This window comes from Lissotriton vulgaris, chromosome 10 (assembly GCF_964263255.1).
Source record: "Lissotriton vulgaris chromosome 10, aLisVul1.2, whole genome shotgun sequence".
Lineage (NCBI taxonomy): Eukaryota > Metazoa > Chordata > Amphibia > Caudata > Salamandridae > Lissotriton > Lissotriton vulgaris.
This window is the reverse complement of record NC_141698.1, coordinates 1,103,992,441-1,104,016,373: the sequence shown is the minus strand read 5'-3', so window position 1 is coordinate 1,104,016,373 and position 23,933 is coordinate 1,103,992,441. Positions and strand designations below refer to the sequence as shown.

Here is a 23,933-nt window from a genome sequence, read left to right as displayed (position 1 = left end):
GTGGGCTGCGGAGTACCGGAATCTGTCAGCAAGGGAGTGCTTAATTTGAGCTGGTGGTTGCCAGTGAGGGCCATTGGCACTTGTTTTTGGGGACCAGGACATATGTTCCAGTGTCATACATTTACCAAGCAAAACCAAAGGGCTCTCCATGCCACTGGAATCAAGCTATCCTGGCTGAAGAGGGGTGAAACCCCGAAACTGGTCCCAGGATGCTTGTTTGCAGTCAAGAGGACCTAGCTTGGCAGTTCAGGCGGAACTGTTCCCATGAGGTACAGGGTCCTGGCTGATTTGCATATGGCCATGTCTGAACTGGGGTTGCCTGGTGAGCAAAATAACTATGGATTAAACCCAGATCTGTGACTGGGGGTGAATGTTTTGCCATTGTGCAACATTTCGTCCATCAAGTGTTGTTTTTGCATTTGTCACCCCGAGTGGGACGGGTATGCTCAGATGTGAGTCTCGTGCTCTCCATGCCACTGGAATCAAGTTATCCTGGCTGAAGAGGGGTGAAACCCCGAAACCGGTCCCAGGATGCTTGTTTGCAGTCAAGAGGACATGGCTTGGCAGTTCAGGTGGAACTGTTCCCATGAGGTACAGGGTCATGACTGATTTGCATATGGCCATGTCTGAACTGGGGTGGCGTGATGAGCAAAATAACGATGGATTAAACCCAGATCTGTGACTGGGGTTGAATATTTTGCCATTGTGCAACATTCCGTCCATCAAGTGTTGTTTTTGCATTTGTCACCCCAAGTGGGCTGGGTATGCTCAGACGTGAGTCCCGTGCTCTCCATGCCACTGGAGTCAAGCTATCCTGGCTGATGACGACTGATAGCCGGAAACCGGTCCTAGGATGCTTGTTTCCAGTCCAGGGAAGACATAGCTTGGCAGTTCGGGCTGGACTGTTACCAAGAGGCACAGGGTCAGGACTGATTTCCATATGGCCAGGTCCAAACTGGAATGGCATGGTCAGCAACAAAACGATGGACTTAGGCCCAAATCTCTCATTGTTCTGCATTCTGTCCATCAATAGGTCTTTTTGCATACATTTACCGCAGAGGAAGAGAAAAATGGAAATCCCGTCACAAAGGGAGGAATCAAGAACCTACAAGAGTGAGATAAAGGGGCAGTGTGGCAGTGGATTAAGAAGGCATGAGGTGGGTTCAAGACTACCTCCCTTGGTATGTGCCACTCTGACATTTAATTTAATAAAAGTGAAGTAGTGTGGCTCACTGGTTAGAGGCGGCAGACCCAAGAGCAGAGGACGGCTCGGGACCAGGGTTCGATTCCCGGCGCGGCAGGTTTCTGGACCAGGGTCAGCGGACTTGATAATTCTCTCGCCTCGGTGCCCACTCTGATCAGCGATCACACTCGGCAACTCTGGGCATTAGCTTGCCTCATCTTCACTAACGGCCCCACCAGACCGCCGGGGATGCCTGGTCTCACCCTGGAGATACCCATTAAGGGACCATCTCTCAGGGAAGCCAGGAAGGGTTTCGCAGCGGTCGAAGCGCCTTGGGACCCTACGGGTAAGTAGTGCGCTATATAAATGCCTATACATTTACATTTACATTTACATTTACATTTACAATTGCACTAGCCGGGGGCTTCTGAGCAAAGTTTTAGTCACCGGCACTCCTTCATTTACAAATTAAGCACTGGAGCTCGGTATTCCGGAAGTGACTGTACTACGGCCAGGTGGGTTAGATACTCCACCGCCCTATTGCTCTGCCACCCTGCGGCTGATTTGGGAGCTCTTCACCACTGTAGACAACTGTTGACGAAGTGTGACGGTAAATAGACCTGAGTGTACTCAACCTCAGACACCAAAGGTATATGCCAGACAGTGGCGGCTGTTCATTTTGGGAGGGATGGGGAGGACACGACACAAACGTACACATTTACACTCACACCCATGCATTCACACTTGCTCACACACCAACCAACCAACATCATTTACGACTGTTCAGAGAGCAGCAATAAACTGTCATGCACAGCACATGGGAATGTCCCCCATGAACACACCTCAAACATGGCAATGTCACACAAAAGCAAAATGAAAATTAGATAGCCCTGAAACTATGGTTCCTTTTTCAGAAGCTGTGTCGTATCCCCCGCACTGGATGTCGTGAGTCCGAGGACCGGTGACTACCGTCGAACCAGCGCCCTCCAGCGCGGCGTCTTCGACTGGAACCTCGATGTTCATTGGAGAGCAGTTCCGGAGGATGGGGAGATGGGTGCCAGGCACCCCACTAGTCCTGTCAGGTACATACGGTAAATCTTACAACATTATTTACTAACAGGAAGCCCTGTTCAAAGCTGATGTCACAACTTTAGAGCCACGCTAAGGCTTTGTGGTGGCTGTTGCATCTGTCTGTGTTAACGCTCTGATTGTGCGAATCATGGGCCAGATGTACGATGCTTCTTTCAGCTCGTAAATGTCCCGAATCGTAGAATCAGGCCGTTTGCACCTGAAAAAAGCATATTTAAATGTACAACGCCCTATTTGCGATTTGGTAAGCTATTACCAAATTTCAAATCGGGTTTGCGAGTCGCTATTAGGAAGTGTTGTTTCAAGGACGTCCCTTTCAAATAGCAAGTCCCACTAGTATGGAAGAATGTTTTGCAACCACAATGCGTTCGCAATACATTTGCAGTTATCATCAACTTCAAGTTGGTGGTAAGCCGTTCGCAAACAGACCCTTTACCCTTTGTGAATGGGGGTGATAACATTTTTTCAGGTATGCAGTGGTCCCGTAGACCTCTGCCTGCCCTTAAAAAATGAATAGAAAACTTTTATTTTTTTTATTTTAAACACATCCCTTGAAGGAAAACAGGCTGCATTTGAAAAAAATAGCTTTATTTAAAAAGCAAACACAGACATGGTGATCTGCTGTCCCCAGCAGGCCACCATCCCTGTGATTGTAGCCATTCACAATGGTTCGCAAATTGTGACCATCCTGATGAATATTAATGAGGAGGCAGGTCCATTTGCGACCCACTGCGAGCAGTGGCAGCTGGTAGGGAACGGGGTGGTGGGCAGTGGGACGGGGGATAAAGGACAAAAAAACACACCTACCTTTCCTCAGCTTCGGTCCCGGAAGCAGGAAGCACACCGGCTCCCCTAAGCTTATCACAATGCTGCAATGCAGCGTTGTGATTGCTCTGAGCGCCGTGGTTCGGCTCTCAGATGTGGACAGGGGACCTGGGCATGTTCCCCACCAGGCTGTGTATTACAGGCAGCCTGGTGGGGAACATGCGAAGTGCGCAAGATGGCCGGCCAAACAGCCATGCGCACTTAGAGTGCACAAACCACTCCTCCCCTGCTCTGGCCAGCACCGCCCCTCCCTAACCTAGCCCGCAGCGCAGGAAAATAAAATGATAACAACAATTTTATTATAATTTTCTTTTTTTTTTATCTGCTCTGAGAGCAGGGGGGCGACGCTCCTCTGCCTTAGTGGAGGAGCCGCTTCTGACTGTGAATCGCTAATAATGTCAAACACTCTGTTGTACATCGCAGTTTGCGATATCTTAATAGAGCATTGCTAAAGTTTGCTATTAGGAAATCGCAAACACACAACTTCGTACATCTAACCCCATATTTGCGATTTGAATGTATAAACAGCACCTTTATCCAGGGTATCAAGGCTCTCCCTGTATCCGTATTAAGACTCAGAGCAGAAAAAAAACGACAAACTACTGGAAAGGAAAGATCCAGCTATTTACAACTTTTTAAAATGTCAATATGTTAAAGTTCTGACGACCAGCTAGTGGAAGTCGAATACAAAAAAGAGAAAAGGATGACAATTTAGCCTTTAGCGCCATCTTGAGGAAAGAGCCATTTTACCTGCCTTATCATTGATAATGTGGCAGCTTTATAAATATATATGTTACATCACGAGAGCGGGACTGGGAGGAGAGTGGGCTCTCACATACCCCCAGGAGCGGCTCCTCCATTATGGCGTAGGAGCGTCGTCCCACTAGGTGGCAGCAGAGGTAAACACTTGAAAAATAAAATGAAAATAAACCAATTTTATGATCATTGTTTTTTTTCTTCCTACCTGCGGCTGCCAGCGAGCGCGTCATAGGGCGGCCCATGCACTCTGGGTCCAACAGCAGTGGGGAAGAGGCGTCTTAGGCCAGTTAAACAGTCATGCGCACTTAGCATTTGTCCACCCGGCTTTGTTGTACAGCCGGGTGGAGAAAAGCCACAAGCTCCTAGTCCTTGTCTGAGCCCCGAACCACATCGATCAGACCAATCCCAGTGCTGCTTTCATACTGGGAATGGCATTCTCAGCATGAAAGCAGCACCAGGAATTGGCATCTAGGAGCCAGTGCAGTGTGATCAGCCCAGGACTGGACCAACAGTAGGATCGGGAGAGGAGCAATTCGGCAGGTAAGTTCTATATTTTTAATTTTGACAACCCCCCCCCCCCACACTGCTTCAGATCCTGTGCAGCTGCCACTGCATATCCCTCCTCTCCCTCTTCTGCTGGTCCTGCAAATGATCCTACTTTGTTATTAACAAATACGGGGCCTTCAATGGAGCCTGTCAGGCAGGTGCAGTGTTTCACATGCACCTGCAACTGCCTTGCCTGTATTTTCCACACGTTTAAAATCAATGGAACAATCGTGCTGAGACTGTAGGAGGTGTGTGCTATATTCTCTTGTTGTTTCCCCAAGTTTTCCCTTTTTACTAATCCCTTCCCCCCTGTTTCATCTCATGTGGACCCTCTCAGAATGCTGACGAGTCAGAGGAGCCAGATACTTCAGTTAAGTTCATCTCAGAGCTGTTGCTGGATGAGTCAGAAACATCATGAGAGAGGCACGTAACATGTCATCATAACTATCATCAGACAATCCCTCACTTGTTTTATTCTGGAAACTTGGTACATCACTTTTCTGAGTTGCAGTTGGATGTCTGCCTCAGACTCGCACTTGATCGGCAGCACAGGGGCTCAGTGTGATTTGTAGACATTTCTGATCCCTCCGTCCTAAACCGTTAGCGCCTCTGAGAGCTGCGTATATTTTGATAATTGCTGACCTGCCTTTGAATGTTATGTGAGCAGCAAACTACCCCAAGAAGTGGATTCTGCATCCATTGAAAGTCAGAGCCTTTTGTCTGGATCTATCATGGCTTTCGCAGATGCAGCTAGCTTAGAGTGAAAAAAAATGCTTTCAGATGAAGGTGAATGGCGATCCTTAATCTCCCATTATGGATAGATCAACACCATGTACATAAATACCACAAATTGGAGGTTTGAGGAATTCATATGCCTACTGCTCTCCCTAAACACAAACCATTAGAATCATATCCTTCGTTTCAGAGCTATCTTCTTAATTATGTTTGGCATTATATGGCATTTTTTCTACCATTCGAGCAATTCTTGTTTCCGATGAATTCTTAGAATCTCAGATAACTTTAGCGAAATGACCAGTTTCTTTGCGAATGCTGCTTTCTTTTTTGGACAGTTCTTGAAGGTGGCCATATGAAGTGGGATATTTTATTTCCAACACCACATCCAGAGGCTGGTCAGCATGAATACAAATCTACATAGCTGTCTGAGGAGCTAAGGTTTAGGATGGAGGGTTCAGAAAAGTCAACAAATCCCATTGAAACCTTATGATACAGATCCAGTACTAGTAGTTAAGGATGTTTTCATGAAAGAACATATTCTTAATCAGTCAGTCAAATTAGTCTTTATTCAAATTCAAATTCATAAAAGACATATATACATTTAAAACAAAAATCCAAACATTTAAAATCAATTTCATGATTCATGAGTTTACAGAGTTCAGAGGTCCCTTAAAAGCTCCAAAGATGCAGAGTGCATAAGTACTATGAATACATTAATTAGTAAATTATCGTAAAATCCAGGTTTAAAATATCGTCCATGCACCGAATTTTAAAAAACCTAGGGGCATATTATCAAGAAAGGGCGTTACATTATTGCCGCTTTTATCGGCAGGAAACTGCCGATAAAGCGGCGATAATGGGCTTGATAATATGCTTTAGGAATTCCAATCGAAGCCCATGTTAGATGTCAAGACATTTAACATGGGCTTCGATTGAAATTCAATAGAGCATATTATCAAGCCCATTATCGCCGCTTTTATCGGCAGTTTCCTGCCGATAAAAGCGGCGATAATGTAACGCCCTTTCTTGATAATATGCCCCTAGGTTCGTTAAAACAGATGAGTATATTCCTGTCTCATTATGCATCATGCAGTCAAACCCTGTGCTCGAAGGAACCACATGGCGTGTAGAAATTTTGATACAGCAATTATACAGAAATCGTTCCCATCCGTTCTTAAAATCCTAAGAGCTTCTGTACCAGAAGTAATACCCAAAAAATGGCATGTTGGCTTAATCCATTTATGTCTCAGGTTCTTGTATGTTGGGCAAATGAAAAAAACATGGGCAATGGATTCCACTTGTTCAGGACAAAACGGGCAATCCTTGCTTGACCCAGTGCCCTATTTGCTAGTAAACGATTTGATTGGAAGGGTACCTATCCTATATTGATGATACCATTTCCTATCACTTGGGACTGTAATAAGATTCCAGTATTTTTCGTATTCTGGAACGTGTTTGGTCTCTAAAAAGGCCTTAGACAGTGAATTACTCATCAAAGACGAGAATCGTTTACTTATCACCATGTTCCAGTACAATCCCTTAAATTCTTTACGTGATGGAAATGAGGAACTAGTTGGATTAAGCCACAGCTGGTTTAGTCCCATATCACTCAGGATTAACCTGACCTGCTTCAGCCAATGGATTTTTCCTGCCCCAAATGTGTCCCTGACCTCCAGAAGGGCATGGTCATACTCCGATAATTCCTCTGTGACCCAAAGCCTCCTCCAACATGCCACTGGTCTGAAACGGGCTATATCCTTCAGGAATTGGCTGCCCAGATCATAATAGAGTGGTATAAGAGGAGTAGATTGCGGTAAACCCGTTATTGACCGCATACATTTGTTCTGGGAGGTAGAGAAAGCGGAGATATTCTTAATCCTTATCTAAAGGAGTTTACGATAAAATGGGCATGCCTAAAGGATTTTAACATTGTATCAAACTAATGGACACATCTATGCCCAAAAGACAAAAAATGAGAGGGGTGACATTCAGTGTATGGTAAGACATACAAAAGTTATTGGACAAACTTTAGTCAAATTATATTATTAAGAAAACTGAATCCTCTAAATGGATTCCTCCAAGAGTCCCAACAAAGAAGACTAATGGAGACCTCAGGCTATGTGTGGACCTCAGGACACTAAATGATAACATCACAATTGATCACTTTCAGATGGAGCAACATCCTTTTCTACACTGGATATATGCAGTGCTTACAATCAAGTAGAATTATCAAAGGACTCAAACACTTAACAGCCTTTATTACTTTATTTGGAGTGTTTCAATACAAGAAGATGCTGTTCAGGTTTGCATTGGCTCCATATGCCTTTTATGACATAAAGTACCACATATTCAAGGACATAGAAGGCCAAGCAAGGTAAGTAGGTAAGGCAAAAACAAGCATTTCAAAATCCTAACGAAGTATGCAGAAGATTATAGACAGAGGGGCTAGTTCTCTATGCTTAAAAATGCTAATTCTGTGAGTCAGAAGATGATTACCTGGGGCACACAATTTCTCCCTAAACTTTTATTAGTGGTTGCCATAAAGAACGCTCCAGCTCCAGACAACAAAGAGAAATTAATGTCTTTTGCAGGACTGTGTGAAAATTATGGAAAATTTGTGAGGAATTTTGCTTCATAAATGGAACCTCTACATACCCTCTTCCACAATGGGTAGACTCTGAATGTGGGCAAGCACAAGAAAAAGCTTTCAAGTACATTAAATAACAAATTGTCAATGCACAATCCTTTCAACCATTTTCTTTTGGAAAACACTGCATCATTTCTGTTGATGCCAGTGGATATAGCTTGGTGACGAGTGCGTTTACAGAAACCTTGATCTGCAGAGTAGATTGTAGCCTTTGCATCAAATACCTTAAATGAAAAAATGAGAAAGTACTCAGTCATTGAAAGGGGGGGTTCTTGCTTGAGTTTTGGCTGCCAAAATTTTCAGACACTTTATTTGTGGCAACCAATTTACTTTGCATATGGACCACAAGCCTCAGTTCAAAGTTTGCTACCTGGAGGTGGTATGAATGTTACTGCTATATCCTGTGACTGAGTTCAAAACTTCAAAAGTACTGTTTTAACATTTTTTATGTTCCAGCAAATAACAATCAAACAGCAGACTATTTATCCAGGTCACTGTTACTAAGTGAGGAATCAGAAACTTTGGACAAGAGTGAAATTTATGTTGCTTATCTAAAAGATGTATGTGTTGTATCGGAAGGAAATGTTAATGAGGAACTTTGGATAGTGGAAGATTTTAGAGGTGATTAACTCAATCTTGCTTAAAAATATACTTGTGAAGGATGGCCATCTTCCAAGGGGATGGCAGAGTCTCTTCCTTCATTTTGACAGGTAGCCTCCGAATTGAGTGTGCAAGGTACTTTTGTCTTTCGAAATGACAAGTGGGTACCTACAGAACGAATTTGCTAGATCTTATTAGATATGCATCGTAAAGAACACATGGGAATGCCTACTTTGAAGAACTTATTGCACTCCTATTTTTGGTGGCCAGGAATGAATGATGCTGCAGATCCCTTGGTGAGGGAATGTGGTGTGTGTGCAAAAGCAGATTAAAACTGAAAGATAGCTACTAGCCCTTTGCATCCTGTTCAGTGACCAGAGTTCAACATTTGAAAGAAAGCATCCACCTTGCCATTGTTAGCACAATGCCCACTTTATTGCATAACTGCGCTAGATTGTGGGCCTATAGAATCACTCCTGATACTGTCATGGGCACAATGCCTTTCCGGTTGTTGAAAGGTAGACCACACTCACCCTTAATAAGTCCCTGGTGGCTTAAATTCAAGTTCCTCAAATCTAAGCAGAGGGTCCCTGGGTTTAACCACAATGGAGTCAAAAAAACACTGCAAAAAGATGTTAGGATTCACTGCATAAAGTCGCCGATGCAGATATTTCTGTAGATGACTTGGTGAGAATTGTTTTGTCTAGGCATGTGGATAAGGGCAAGCGTGCATTTTCTTAACCCATCAAAGTGGTGAGGATCAATAAAGGAAATGTGATAGCTCAGGATGGTAAAGTGTTGGGACCTCAGTGTACTGTGGCAATGCCTTCCTACCTCCTTTGTACCCATGAGCCCGTGACCGACTAGCTATAGTGTCTCACTCCCTCTCTTATCCAAATACAGAGAAGCAAATGATTCACCAACTCAGAATACAACACTCCCTGATCTCTCAGAAATTGTGGGGACAAGACTCACCTTTTCGCTCACACTCTTCCACCTGTCCACAATAAGATCTGACTGAGACACAAATATAGTTTAAAAAGTTTATTTTGACTAACGTTCTCTTACATGCAGTATACGTGCCACAACAAACAGGAAAACGCATAACAATAATACAGTTAGCATAATAGCCAGTCCATACATTATGAAGGGAGATGTCATTGTATAAAGACAATGGAGAAAAAGAACTATAGTGTCTAAACTCCCATCCCTTGGATAGAATATGTATTATTATATAATAGAAGATCTCTGGGTTTTGTTAGCAGACCCCATACCTTAGAACATAGAGGAGATTTCTACATCGTAGCTGGGTGACGCTCATCTCCCTGGAAAGGTTCCTCTACAAGTGTATTCCCCAAACCCTGCATCCCTGTAATATCAAAACACAAGTCTTCCGCCGCAGCTGCCGCAATATGTTTTGTTTGTCTAGGTGCTAAGGCCTGACCAGAACAGAATAACAAGGGACCTTGTTTATTGACCTTGCTCACAGTGTTCAGACTAAACTCCAGGAAACAGCAAAGAACGAACACAGCCGACAGTTCTCACGCGAAAGGCATAAACAGAGTCATGCAAAAATTAAGTTATGTAGTAACGTGTGCAAAAGCAGTATCATGGCGGCACTAGCCATGCTAACTTAGAGACGCGGTTAATGGCATTCTGCTGATGCTGGCCCCCGCTGTAGTAAAGAAAGGCTCTCCTTACGGCTCCTCTGCGTGGCATCTTTCCTCCAGCCGTCAGTCTGGGTACCAGAATCTAGGCTGCTGTTCTAGAGACAATGCCCCTTTGATTCCTTTAACACTCAAATGCTGACTGCTTGTAATTTCTACTCTGTCTAGGAGCCCCGTGGCACCCGGGGGTGTCCTAGCAGTGGACAGACACTACTTTCAGAACATTGGAGGCTACAATACTGGTCTATCCACGTGGGGGGCAGAAAACCTGGAGCTGTCACTCAGGGTAAGTTTCTGAGCTGTTGTCACAAGATTACAAACAACAGCAATGCATGCAGGGAGAACAAGCACCCATTGTCCTTGTATTGGTGGATTATCTGGCATCTTAAGACCCCATTGTGGGCAGCTATTGGTGACAAGGATGTCACAGAGTGATAGCACTGTGAATGCGGCCAGAGCAGGTAAGCCTGTTGGGGAGGTGGGGCTGGCGGAGTGCTGTGAGGGGATGCCGACAGACGACGGAATAGGGCAAATTAAATAAATAAATAACTCCTATTCCGTCGTCTGTCAACATTCCCCTGTCCACAGCGCCCCGCCACACCGCGTTTACCTGTGCCGGCCGCTATCCTGGCTCTCTCTCCTGCTGCACTGATCTCACCAGCTGGCGCATTGACCAGCAGAGCTATCCCTCATTATCTACTGAGCTTAAACCCAATGCACCCGACAAAAGAAATACTTCTTATGGTCTGGCGGATTTAAGAGGGATGCATAGACTACAGACCACTTTCAGCACACACAGCTCAGGCAGCCAAGCTCTACATAGCAGAGACGTCACATATGGTATAGTGACACCCACAGGCTGGTGCAATGCACAGCAGAGGGTATTAGCACCTCAATATGTCACTGAAAGCAGGCAGGTAGATATATGAATATTTATTGACACTTTGTAGGGCACACAGAATAGGATGAGGGGTGGGTAGACTAGTGCACCCCCGCCAGATGATGTAGGTAGCTGATCCCCCGGGCAGCTTCTGCACATTATCACTGATGCACTCAGGGGCCTATTTACTAGCCCCCTACGCCGCAGGAGCTTTACCTTTATTGATACTCCAGTGGTGCAAACCTTGAAATCACATCTGTGAGGCCACGCAAAGCCACTTTTCGTGGCTTTGAATGGCCTCATAGATATATGTTAAAGCAAGGCAGCACAAATTGCTGTGTTGCCTTACTCTGTGCTCGGGAGGCGTTCCATGGGCGTTGAGGTGGGTGTTCGTTCCATGGGCGTTGAGGTGGGTGTTCAGTCCATGGGCGTTGAGGTGGGTGTTCGTTCCATGGGCGTTGAGGTGGGTGTTCCCACGCAACACCCGTGGATTTTGATGCTTCCACGGATTTAGAAAACCATGTAAACCTGGCAAATCGCCAAAACTTTACGGCTCCTGAGGAGAGGTGTTTTGTGAGAAATTACTTCATTTTTCCTTGTTTATTCCTCTTTCTGTGTGTGTTGCATTCTGGAGCACCGCTGGAAAGAGGAAACGCCTCTCAGGATTGCTTTTGTGCAGAAAGTCCCTGGACAAAAACAATCCTTGGTGCCAGGGGGCCTGCGTTGGTGCTAGACTGCTGAAATGGCGCCAGCGCAGGGAGAAAGGACAGGAATGCACCGTGTTGGGTAATTACGGTACATTTGTGCCCTTTCACTTTGGTGTAGGCTGGTCTATGCCAAATGTGAAAGCTATGGTACGGGTGGAGAATTGTAGGATGATGGCACTCCAAACAAATCCACAAAAAATATTAGCTAAACTCAAAATTAATGTGGTGCTCATGAGGTAAGGAGAACCACCCTATTCCCTAATATGGTGTCCTAGACAACATAATATTGCACAAGTCAATCTCTAGTACACGCTCAAAAGTATGTGTAGTCAAATGACATCAATTTAAAGAGTCATCTTCGTCTTTTTATTCTTTATTGATTCTTTATCCAGTGAGTTGTATCACCTTCTATCCAGTTGTGTAGCTTTCTAGCCAACACGTGTTTCGTCTCCTTAATGGAACGATGTCTCGCGACTTCTTCAGGGCTAATCTTCTCTTTTGAATTTCCTTATATCCGGTTGTAATTCCAACCCGAAAGTCATCTGCAATTTATCGTACCAAAATCAGAGAACTGAGCTTAACGTAGACGACTTGACGTATGGGGACATGCAGGCTCTGTATTTGGAGCACCCCACTGAGGTAATCGATTTAGATGCAACTTGCATAACATTGAATTTGTAACGATTAATTGCAGATGACTCTTGGGTTGAAATTGTTTGTTTAAATTGATGTCATTTGACTACATACTTTTGAGCGTGTGCTGGAGGTTGAAAATCAAAGAAAAGAGCTCATTCTTCTCAGGCAACTATTTGACTTCCATTTGCAACATGAACTTTTCTTAGTTGCACCCCTACTTATCTCCTCATCCTTCCCCTCCATGGATGTTCTTCCAGGTCTGGTTGTGCGGCGGGTCGGTGGAGATCATACCCTGCTCACGAGTGGGGCGAGTACCCCTGGACCGCGAACCTCAAACCTTCTCTGACCACCAGGCAGCCTTGAGGAGCAAGATGTGGGTCGCGGAGACCTGGCTGGACACCTACAGGGAGATCTTCTACAAGCACAACAGTGAGGCCTCCCTCCTGCGCAAGGTTAGACGGGAAACACCGTCTGCTTTTCATTGTTTCACTTTTTGACTAATTTTGAACACTATATATCACTTTACTATTTAAACTGCACAATTTTATCTGAGAATGTCAACATCTTCGGGCTCAAGATACTAACATAATTCTATGGTCTTACTCCTTGCTGGTCACAGGAACTGCACATGGTAAGAAGCCATGGTAATGACCTGGTAATGTCTTTGCTAGGGAGCCTCTCCTGCACTGAGCCTCTCCATCGCCTCGCCCCACTTTGCTGGATGCGGTGTCCTGGGAGCTGACTTTATACCTGGTTACCTTTGAGACTTATTGGAGACACATAGGGGCTCCCTGCACCTTTACCAATACTTCTTGACCACCTCTTGGTAGCTCCAATTTTATCTGCCACCCTAACATCCCAAAAGTTGCTCCCTCTGGCTGAAGAGCTTTCTGACTGTGAGCAATATTTTCCTCAAAAGACCGTGTCAACTTCTTCCAGTGTATTATATAACCTTATTGCCCGCTGCAGAGGGCTATACCGGTTGTTAAAGGCCCTGAATCAGATTTATAGGCCTGAGTGGCAGGAGAGGAGTATCACAAGGGAGAGGGCATTTAACATCTGAAGGACTATGAAGTTATTAGAACATTACACCCACTGAGAGTAGAATGTTATGAATTAAAAGGGGAGAAACGGTTTCGGTTTCAAAGCTTTATTCGACATTTGTCATAAAAGCATCCTACCTAGCCCTATTACAATAAATACTATAGCCAAAAAATAATTTTAAAACACGTATTAAACAATGACAGTCCAATGCTATACATGATAAAAATTTGACCTTAATTCATAAAAATTATTTTTTATAAAAAACATTTAAAAAAACAGAGTATTTAGGACAAGGCAACCATATTTCATTTTGTTACATTTGACAATAAAGTGCGAGTGCGGATAACCCAGGTCCAAGCAAGAAATTTTGCTACGGCAACTACAAATGGTGTAGAACTGTCAGATTCTAGTATTCTAAGAGCTATCGATTGGCTGCGGGTACCGATGTTTAAGCAAACTGGCTTTAGCCATTTGCGCCTAGGGCTGGTATATAATGGGCAGCAAAACAACAGATGGGAAATGTGTTCTATTTGGTCCTTGCAATGGTAACAATGTTCATCCCACGAAGCAGACCAATGCTTCTTAAAAGCATTCACTGGTAGTGTTCCAATGCGAAATTGAAAGTATAGTTTCCTGTCATGTGGGCGTTCAATTGTAGGAGAGTAGGGTCTGCAAACCTATGATCACCCAGATTTTTTGCTTTTGTTTCACTGGTTTACGACTTTCTCTGGCTGTGGGCCTGCCAATCAGACCCACAGCCTGGCTGTTCTCTTTCTAAATTACGATATGTACCCTAGGTGCATTTACCAATTGGTACTGGGCCACCTTATCAGACCCTGTAACTCAGGGCATAGGTGTACCCAGGGCCGCCAGAGGCTGCAGCATGTATTATGCCACCCCTGGCTGGCCTCCTAAATTTGACACAACTGGCTGCATGACAGCTGGGGCGAAGTCGTGTAATCACCCTTTGCTTTGGATATAGTAGCCTATATCTAACCATACAATGGACACCCGAGTTCCTATCAGTCACTCCTATGGCAGGCCTTGACAATCCTGAAGGCAGAGTGCATGGGCTCGTGTGAACTGTGTTCTGGCCCGAGCCGAGCCGGTTGCAGCTTGCGGAGAAAAGACCCAATGGCTGTTCCATGATAACGCGTACCACATCGGTAACTTCGGTGTCGCGTTATCAAGACATGTCGAGTAAGGTGTCATACGAATCGGGGTGCTGCCCTCTCACCAACCCTGGCGACGAGGTTAGCATTCCGCCCTTCTAGAGGGACACGACATGTACGTAACTGTGAACCCCGGTTAAAGTTAACGGAAGCCTCAGCTCCACAAAATGGAGGCTGCCACCACAGACACGAGTCTGACCTCCTGCTGCTGGGAGTCCTTCCAGCGAGGAGCACTTGGACAAAGGGTTTCCTGTCGAGGGCGGTGTTCGCACCGTCCCAGACAGGGTTTGTGTATTCTGGGTAGGTAGGGCTTTTGCGAGAAGGTGACTGCGGAGTGGCACCCCGGTGCTCACTACGCATCTGCCGGTCAGAACCAGTTCCAGGGGCGCCAGCCCTGGCCTGGGGAAAGTCCGGCAGGGGAGAGGGGTGTAACTACCCCCCTTCCTGCTCCCACCCTTAGGGCAGGACCTAGTCATGTACCCACCCCTTTCTTTAGAATAAAGGCCGGAGCGGGGACCCTTCCAAATTAGATCATCTTTGAATCAAGAATACTTTCTACGAAAGGACTTCAAGACTCTTCTCAAGATTTCTCCCTTGTGGCTAAGGAGTAGTCACCCTGCATCAGCGGGCACCATCTAAGAACTCTGCGGTTTGCTGTAAGTCCTTCCTCAAGGAATCCGACGGCCCAGCTCGACGAGAACCGGCTTCCCTGGCACCTCTGACCTCTACCCACGTCATCAGCTCAGCTGTGATCTGTGGGTGCGACGAGACCTCGAGGGACCGGCCATCATCAGAACCTGCACGCTCTTAAAACCAGCACGACCATCGAGGTAACTCTCTGGTGAGTGCTCTGGGGTCCGAGAAGCCCCGACCCTGAGCCGCTCCAGCACCGAAGTGCAGTCTCCCAGCATCTCCACGATCTGCGTGGGGCCCTTCTGCTCGCTGCTCAGCACGTTGTCTGGTCACTAGCCGCTGGCTTGTGCCCTTCTGTGACGACATCCGAGAATCATCACTGCTGGTCTGGTTGCTCCAGACTGGCCCTTGCTTCCATCTTTGCGAGAAGCACCCCGGACCCTCCTGGTCCACTCAAGACGCCATCTTAGGCCCACCACGTGGCCCTGAGATCTGCCAAGGCTTGTTGCCCCATTCTGGGCCCAGCGACGCCGACAGCATCATCCTTCGTGGGACAGCTCGCACCTCCACCGTGGTCGCCGACAACGCCTCCTGGTCCGTGAGACTGCAGAGCCTAGCGTCGCCCACTCACCTGGTCGAGGTGACGGCCAACCGGTGCCTTCCTGGTACCCTCTGACTACTGGCTAGTAGTACGAACTTGGTCCCCTCTGCTTTCAGGTTTCTTCAATCTCCGATCCAGGCTTGGATCTCTACGAACTATTCAGCACTGGTCGCCGACCAGCAACTCCTTTTCTTCCGGCTCCTGGCTCGTCAGCGAAGACCCCGACGCCTGTAAGACTTGTGCAGCCGCAGCCCTCGTGGCTAGGTAACTCGGCATTTCGGTGCCTGCATAGCCTCCTTACTCTAGGGTCCCGAGTCCCTCGCTTCCGACTTGCCTTATCGGGTCCGCCCGAAACCTTAACCTTCCCGTGTCCTCGGACACTTGTCTTTAAATTGTGCACTTGAAGTATTTGCTAAAGAGATTTGGTTTGTGCTTAGTACCCTGTCCTCATAAAGAGTACAGGGCTGTTGTGATTCTTAATAAATATCCTGTTTATTTTCATAACACTTGTGTGGTGTCCTTTCACTGGGTGTTCAAGGGGTACATGTGTGGTAAACAGCTGGCTTAACACGCCCTCTCGAGTCTTTAGCCTTAGACTGCTCGTATCCACGCTACTAGGATAGCTGGTCTATAGGTTGACTTACAACCAAACACCATAAGGGTCGTTGGTACGATACATAGCGGTCGCTAGAATAGCGAACGTTGCATATCGGGCCAACTTCTCACATTGGTGAGCAGCGGTTGGGATTTGAGCTTGCTGTTGTTTTACCACACGTATCCTAAGAATATCTTGTTGAAAGATCGCACAAGTACTGTCAGTACATATAACTAAAAGCTTAGAATACTCTGAGTTCTACTGAACCAGCTGTTGTAGCTCCTCAAGGCTTAGCACACCTTGGCTACAACTCTTAGCAAGGGAACAGTAGGAAAACACATAGTGTAGGTAGGTGCATCACTTACACCACACTAGAAACAGTATGTCGGGCCAGGGAGGAAACTCTGAGTCTCCCCTTGTGTCAGTTGACCCTCCACAGGTCATCCCTTCAGGATATACTGTGCTGAGCTTCAAGGAGTTAAGACGATTGTGTCACTCCCGGAAGATTCAGCAGGGGTCTAACCCCACAACGTCCTTTCTGATTGGTCTCTTGGAGACTTATGATGCCAGGAGAGCTGAGAAACTTCGTAGCTCTTCTAATCCAGAAGGAGACATGCCTCCCCTCGAGGGAACCCGGGATGATCCTGACCTCATACACCTCGCAACTGAGAACGAAGATGGCGAGGAGGATGAGGATGAGGATCTCTCTGGGGATGAGGCAGATAAGGGACAGGTAGAAGTCGTCAGACTAAGCAGGTCCAACTTAAGCAAACATGATAGCGGTACTGGGGAACCCCTGGGGCCATTATCAGGTCAGCTTAACATTGGGAATGGACGAGCCCGATCTCTGTCAAGAGACTCTGGCGGATCCCTTCGAACCAATGGCTCTCACAACTCTTCTCAAAGAGGGATGACATCCCCTCAGAGGAGAGTGTACGAAGCTAAGGAAAGGGCAGCCAATCTGAGGATCGAAAGGGAAGAACTTGCCCTGGCCAAAGAAAGGCTTGCCTTTGCTAGAGAGCAACAGTTAAGTGGGGTAGTCCCCACTGGTGGCAGCAATGTACCTAGTAATAGGGAAAAGAGTTTCGATACGAAACACCTTGGGAAGATAGTGCCCCCCTTTAAACAAGGGGACGACATCCACAAATGGATTACTGCTTTGGAGAGGGCCTGCACTGTGCAGGGTGTTCCCCAGAGTCAGTGGGCAGCTATCTTGTGGCTCTCCTTTGAAGGAAAAGGAAGAGACAAGCTCCTCACCACAAGGGTGGAGGACGCTAACAATTACCAAGTCTTGAAGAATACACTCGTTGAAGGGTTCGGCCTAACCACTGAGCAGTACAGGGTGCTGTTCAGGGATACCCAGAAAACGCAGTCTCAAGATTGGTCTGATTTCGTCGATTGTGCCACTAAGGCTTTTGAGGGCTGGTTGCTGGGCAGTAAGGTTACTGATTATCAAGGATTGTATAATTTGATGATGAGAGAACAAATTTTAAACAATTGTCAGAACCAGTTGTTGCATCAGCACCTTGTCGACTCGGATCTGACCTCTCCCCAAGAATTGGGAAAGAAGGCAGACAGATGGGTTCGTACAAGAGTTAAGCAGAACCAGGGCCAGAATCAAGGTGGTCAGAAGAAAGCAGACCAGAAGGGTAAAGATTCTAAAGGGGAACAAAATGACCAGAAGTCTTCGACAGGTCCCCAACAACCCAAAGAGGGTGGGGGTCAGGCTCCCCAAAAGAAGAAAGAAGGCCAATCCAAAAGGTGGTGCCAGTACTGTAAAAGTAAATCTCACTGGTTTAGTGAGTGCACCAAGAAAGGAGGAGGGCAGACTCCTGCCACTGCAGCCCCTAAGGCACCTGTGCCCCCTAGTACAGTCAGCAGTGGTAGTGCGCCTCCCAAGGGTTTAGTAGGGTTAACCCTGGGTTCTGAGGGGCGTGACAACTTAGTTGGCACACTCACTCAGGCTGTCCTTGTCAGTACAGGGGACGCAGACGTATCCCCTGACGTAAGCCCCAATACTTTGGGCAAATACCGACAGACGCCTTTCATAAATGGAAAGATGGCTCAGGCCTATAGGGACACTTGTGCCAGCGTCACCATGGTGACGCCTAACTTTGTGGACCCTGGACAAATCATGCCAGGTACAGAATTCCTGGTGACCAATGCAAGCAATGTCACTACCAATCACAGTATGGCAATTGTAGCTTTCTCCTGGGGAGGGGTAACTGGCCAAAAGAAGGTTGTAGTTAGTCCAGACCTCCCAGTGGATTGTTTGTTGGGCAATGATTTGGAGTCGTCACAATGGTCAGAAGTGGAGCACCGGACTCACATGGAAATGTTAGGTTTGCCAGCACATGTGTTCGCTGTGACTAGGTCACAGGTCAGGAAATGCCCCACTGAACAGGTGCTGGATCCTGGAACAACGGACCAGACACCTCCCAAGAAAAAGAGCAGTAGGGTTAAGGCTGCGCCTTCCCCCTTGCCCCAGGTCGTGGATCAAGTCTCAGAGGAGGCTGACCTACGAGAATTGAGGGAAACTGAGCCTAGGGAGTTCGAACTTGATCAAGTTGAATTCTTGGGTTCAGGGGGACCCTCAAGGGAGGACCTGGGGAAGGAACAATTAGACTGCCCTTCTCTTGAACCCCTCAGACAGCAGGCTGCTGCTGAGGCTGCTGGGAACGCCACAGGTACCCACAAGGTATACTGGGAAGATGGACTCCTGTACACTGAGTCGAGAGACCCCAAGCCTGGCATGACCAGGAGGCTGGTCGTACCCTTGTCTCAGCGTGGTTTCCTACTTACCTTGGCCCACGAGATTCCCTTAGCAGGTCACTTAGGTCAGACGAAAACGTGGGACAGGCTTGTCTCGCACTTTCACTGGCCTCACATGAACGAAGATACCAAGGAGTTTTGCCGCTCCTGTGTCACTTGCCAAGCCAGTGGTAAGTCAGGTGGCACGACAAAGGCCCCCCTTATACCAATGCCTGTGGTGGGGGTGCCCTTTGAACGGGTGGGGATCGACATCGTCGGTCCCATGGAACCACCTACAGCATCAGGGCACAAGTTTATACTGGTGGTAGTGGATCATGCCACCAGGTATCCTGAAGCTATTCCCCTTAGGACCACTACAGCACCTGTTGTGGCAAGAGCCCTAGTTGGAGTATTCTCCAGAGTGGGCTTCCCTAAGGAGGTCGTCTCCGACAGAGGTGCAAACTTTATGTCGAGCTACTTAACTGCTATGTGGAAGGAATGTGGTGTCAACTACAAGTTCACTACACCCTATCATCCACAATGCAATGGGCTTGTTGAGAGATTCAACAGGACCCTAAAAGGGATGATTCACGGACTACCGGAAAAGCTTCGGCGTAGATGGGATGTCCTGATCCCCTGCCTCTTGTTCGCCTACAGAGAAGTCCCACAGAAGGGGGTTGGCTACAGCCCTTTTGAACTTCTGTACGGGCATCCTGTAAGGGGACCCCTGTGTTTGGTGAAGGAAGGATGGGAGAGACCTCTCAAAAAGCCTGCAGCCAACATAGTGGACTATGTGCTTGGCCTCCGCTCGCGGATGGCTGAGTACATGGAAAAGGCATCGGAAAACCTTAAGGCCAGCCAAGACCTCCAAAAAGCTTGGCATGACCAAAAGGCTGTCTTGACTGTTTACCAGCCCGGACAGAAGGTGTGGGTGTTGGAGCCAGTGGCCCCAGCAGCACTCAAGGACAAATGGTCCGGGCCCCACACCATCCTGGAGAAAAAGGGAGAGGTCACCTACCTGGTCGACCTGGGAACTCCCCGGAGCCCCCACAGGGTGCTTCATGTCAACAGGATAAAAGCATATGTCGACAGGAAGGACATGAGTTTGCTCATGGCCCTAGATGAGGGACAGGAAGAGGAGAGTGACCCTCTCCCCGACCTGCTCACTCAGAATCCTGACGATGGCTCGGTAGATGGTGTTGTCTTTTGTGGCAGCCTCTCCGAACATCAACAGAGCGACTGTAAACAGGTTCTTCAGTCGTTCCGACATATGTTTTCTCTAACACCCAGTCAGACCGATTGGTGCACCCATGAGGTCGACACTGGCGACAGCTTGCCCGTAAAGAGTAAAATCTACAGGCAGCCTGATCACGTTAGAGACTGCATCAAAAGTGAAGTGCAGAAAATGTTGGAGCTGGGAGTCATTGAACCCTCGGATAGCCCTAGGGCTAGTCCCGTAGTTCTAGTGCCGAAACCTCACACCCAGGGTGGTAAGAGAGAGATGAGGTTTTGCGTAGACTACAGGGGTCTCAATGCAGTCACTAAGACTGACGCCCACCCAATACCAAGGGCAGACAAGCTTATCGATAGATTGGCTTCGGCCAACTACTTAAGTACGTTTGACCTGACAGCTGGGTACTGGCAAATCAGGTTAGCTGAGGACGCCAAGCCTAAAACCGCATTTTCAACCCCTGGTGGGCATTATCAGTTCGTGGTGATGCCCTTTGGTCTGAAAAATGCACCTGCCACCTTCCAACGGTTGGTGAATCAAGTCCTTACTGGGCTGGATGACTTCTGTGCGGCGTATCTTGACGATATTGCTGTCTTTAGCTCCACCTGGGAGGATCACCTGGTCCACCTGCGGAAGACGTTAGAGGCACTGCAAGCAGCAGGTCTCACTATCAAGGCCACCAAGTGCCAGATAGGGCAGACACAGGTTGTATACCTGGGCCACCTTGTAGGTGGGGGTCAGGTTCAGCCACTGGAGAGCAAGATACAGTCAATCAGGGACTGGGCTCCTCCAACCACCCAGACTCAGGTTCGAGCTTTCTTGGGCCTGACTGGTTACTATAGGAAGTTTGTCAGGAACTATGGTTCAATTGTGACACCATTAAACGAACTGACGAGTAAGAAAATGCCAAAAAAGGTTCAGTGGACAGCGAGCTGTCAAAAAGCATTCGATGACCTAAAGCAGGCCATGTGAACGGCGCCTATCCTCAAGAGTCCGGACTACTCCAAACCATTCATTGTCCAAACAGATGCTTCTGAGTTGGGTGTGGGAGCTGTTCTTTCTCAACTGAATTTTGATGGTCAAGACCAGCCCATTGCTTTTATAAGCAGAAGGCTGACCCCTAGAGAGAAGAATTGGTCAGCTATTGAGAGGGAGGCCTTTGCTGTGGTTTGGGCCCTGAAGAAGCTGAGGCCATACTTGTTTGGCACTCACTTCAAGATTCAGACCGACCATAAGCCCCTCTTGTGGCTAAATCAGATGAAGGGTGAAAACCCCAAACTGCTTAGGTGGTCCATTTCCCTACAGGGGATGGACTTTACAGTGGAACATAGACCTGGTACTGATCATGGCAATGCCGATGGGCTCTCCAGATATTTCCACTTAGAACAAGAAGACTCACCTGGTCAAGGTTAGTTAGTTGTTCCGACGTTTGGGGGGGGGTCATGTAGGAGAGTAGGGTCTGCAATCCTATGATCACCCAGATTTTTTGCTTTTGTTTCACTGGTTTACGACTTTCTCTGGCTGTGGGCCTGCCAATCAGACCCACAGCCTGGCTGTTCTCTTTCTAAATTACGATATGTACCCTAGGTGCATTTACCAATTGGTACTGGGCCACCTTATCAGACCCTGTAACTCAGGGCATAGGTGTACCCAGGGCCGCCAGAGGCTGCAGCATGTATTATGCCACCCCTGGCTGGCCTCCTAAATTTGACACAACTGGCTGCATGACAGCTGGGGCGAAGTCGTGTAATCACCCTTTGCTTTGGATATAGTAGCCTATATCTAACCATACAATGGACACCCGAGTTCCTATCAGTCACTCCTATGGCAGGCCTTGACAATCCTGAAGGCAGAGTGCATGGGCTCGTGTGAACTGTGTTCTGGCCCGAGCCGAGCCGGTTGCAGCTTGCGGAGAAAAGACCCAATGGCTGTTCCATGATAACGCGTACCACATCGGTAACTTCGGTGTCGCGTTATCAAGACATGTCGAGTAAGGTGTCATACGAATCGGGGTGCTGCCCTCTCACCAACCCTAGCGACGAGGTTAGCATTCCGCCCTTCTAGAGGGACACGACATGTACGTAACTATGAACCCCGGTTAAAGTTAACGGAAGCCTCAGCTCCACAAAATGGAGGCTGCCACCACAGACACGAGTCTGACCTCCTGCTGCTGGGAGTCCTTCCAGCGAGGAGCACTTGGACAAAGGGTTTCCTGTCGAGGGCGGTGTTCGCACCGTCCCAGACAGGGTTTGTGTATTCTGGGTAGGTAGGGCTTTTGCGAGAAGGTGACTGCGGAGTGGCACCCCGGTGCTCACTACGCATCTGCCGGTCAGAACCAGTTCCAGGGGCGCCAGCCCTGGCCTGGGGAAAGTCCGGCAGGGGAGAGGGGTGTAACTACCCCCCTTCCTGGTCCCACCCTTAGGGCAGGACCTAGTCATGTACCCACCCCTTTCTTTAGAATAAAGGCCGGAGCGGGGACCCTTCCAAATTAGATCATCTTTGAATCAAGAATACTTTCTACGAAAGGACTTCAAGACTCTTCTCAAGATTTCTCCCTTGTGGCTAAGGAGTAGTCACCCTGCATCAGCGGGCACCATCTAAGAACTCTGCGGTTTGCTGTAAGTCCTTCCTCAAGGAATCCGACGGCCCAGCTCGATGAGAACCGGCTTCCCTGGCACCTCTGACCTCTACCCACGTCATCAGCTCAGCTGTGATCTGTGGGTGCGACGAGACCTCGAGGGACCGGCCATCATCAGAACCTGCACGCTCTTAAAACCAGCACGACCATCGAGGTAACTCTCTGGTGAGTGCTCTGGGGTCCGAGAAGCCCCGACCCTGAGCCGCTCCAGCACCGAAGTGCAGTCTCCCAGCATCTCCACGATCTGCGTGGGGCCCTTCTGCTCGCTGCTCAGCACGTTGTCTGGTCACTAGCCGCTGGCTTGTGCCCTTCTGTGACGACATCCGAGAATCATCACTGCTGGTCTGGTTGCTCCAGACTGGCCCTTGCTTCCATCTTTGCGAGAAGCACCCCGGACCCTCCTGGTCCACTCAAGACGCCATCTTAGGCCCACCACGTGGCCCTGAGATCTGCCAAGGCTTGTTGCCCCATTCTGGGCCCAGCGACGCCGACAGCATCATCCTTCGTGGGACAGCTCGCACCTCCACCGTGGTCGCCGACAACGCCTCCTGGTCCGTGAGACTGCAGAGCCTAGCGTCGCCCACTCACCTGGTCGAGGTGACGGCCAACCGGTGCCTTCCTGGTACCCTCTGACTACTGGCTAGTAGTACGAACTTGGTCCCCTCTGCTTTCAGGTTTCTTCAATCTCCGATCCAGGCTTGGATCTCTACGAACTATTCAGCACTGGTCGCCGGCCAGCAACTCCTTTTCTTCCGGCTCCTGGCTCGTCAGCGAAGACCCCGACGCCTGTAAGACTTGTGCAGCCGCAGCCCTCGTGGCTAGGTAACTCGGCATTTCGGTGCCTGCATAGCCTCCTTACTCTAGGGTCCCGAGTCCCTCGCTTCCGACTTGCCTTATCGGGTCCGCCCGAAACCTTAACCTTCCCGTGTCCTCGGACACTTGTCTTTAAATTGTGCACTTGAAGTATTTGCTAAAGAGATTTGGTTTGTGCTTA

General features: G+C 48.0%; 1 protein-coding gene across 1 annotated transcript in view; it reads left to right on the top strand.

Moving 5' to 3' along the window:
• The window catches only part of GALNT15 (polypeptide N-acetylgalactosaminyltransferase 15), a 102,755-nt gene that overhangs the window by 63,554 nt on the left and 15,268 nt on the right, over window positions 1-23,933 (top strand). The window contains exons 3-5 of the mRNA XM_086939921.1: window positions 2,098-2,265; window positions 10,220-10,337; window positions 12,532-12,726. Coding sequence (XP_086796047.1) covers window positions 2,098-2,265; window positions 10,220-10,337; window positions 12,532-12,726 — 481 coding nt within the window. The remainder of the gene's footprint in view (window positions 1-2,097; window positions 2,266-10,219; window positions 10,338-12,531; window positions 12,727-23,933) is intronic.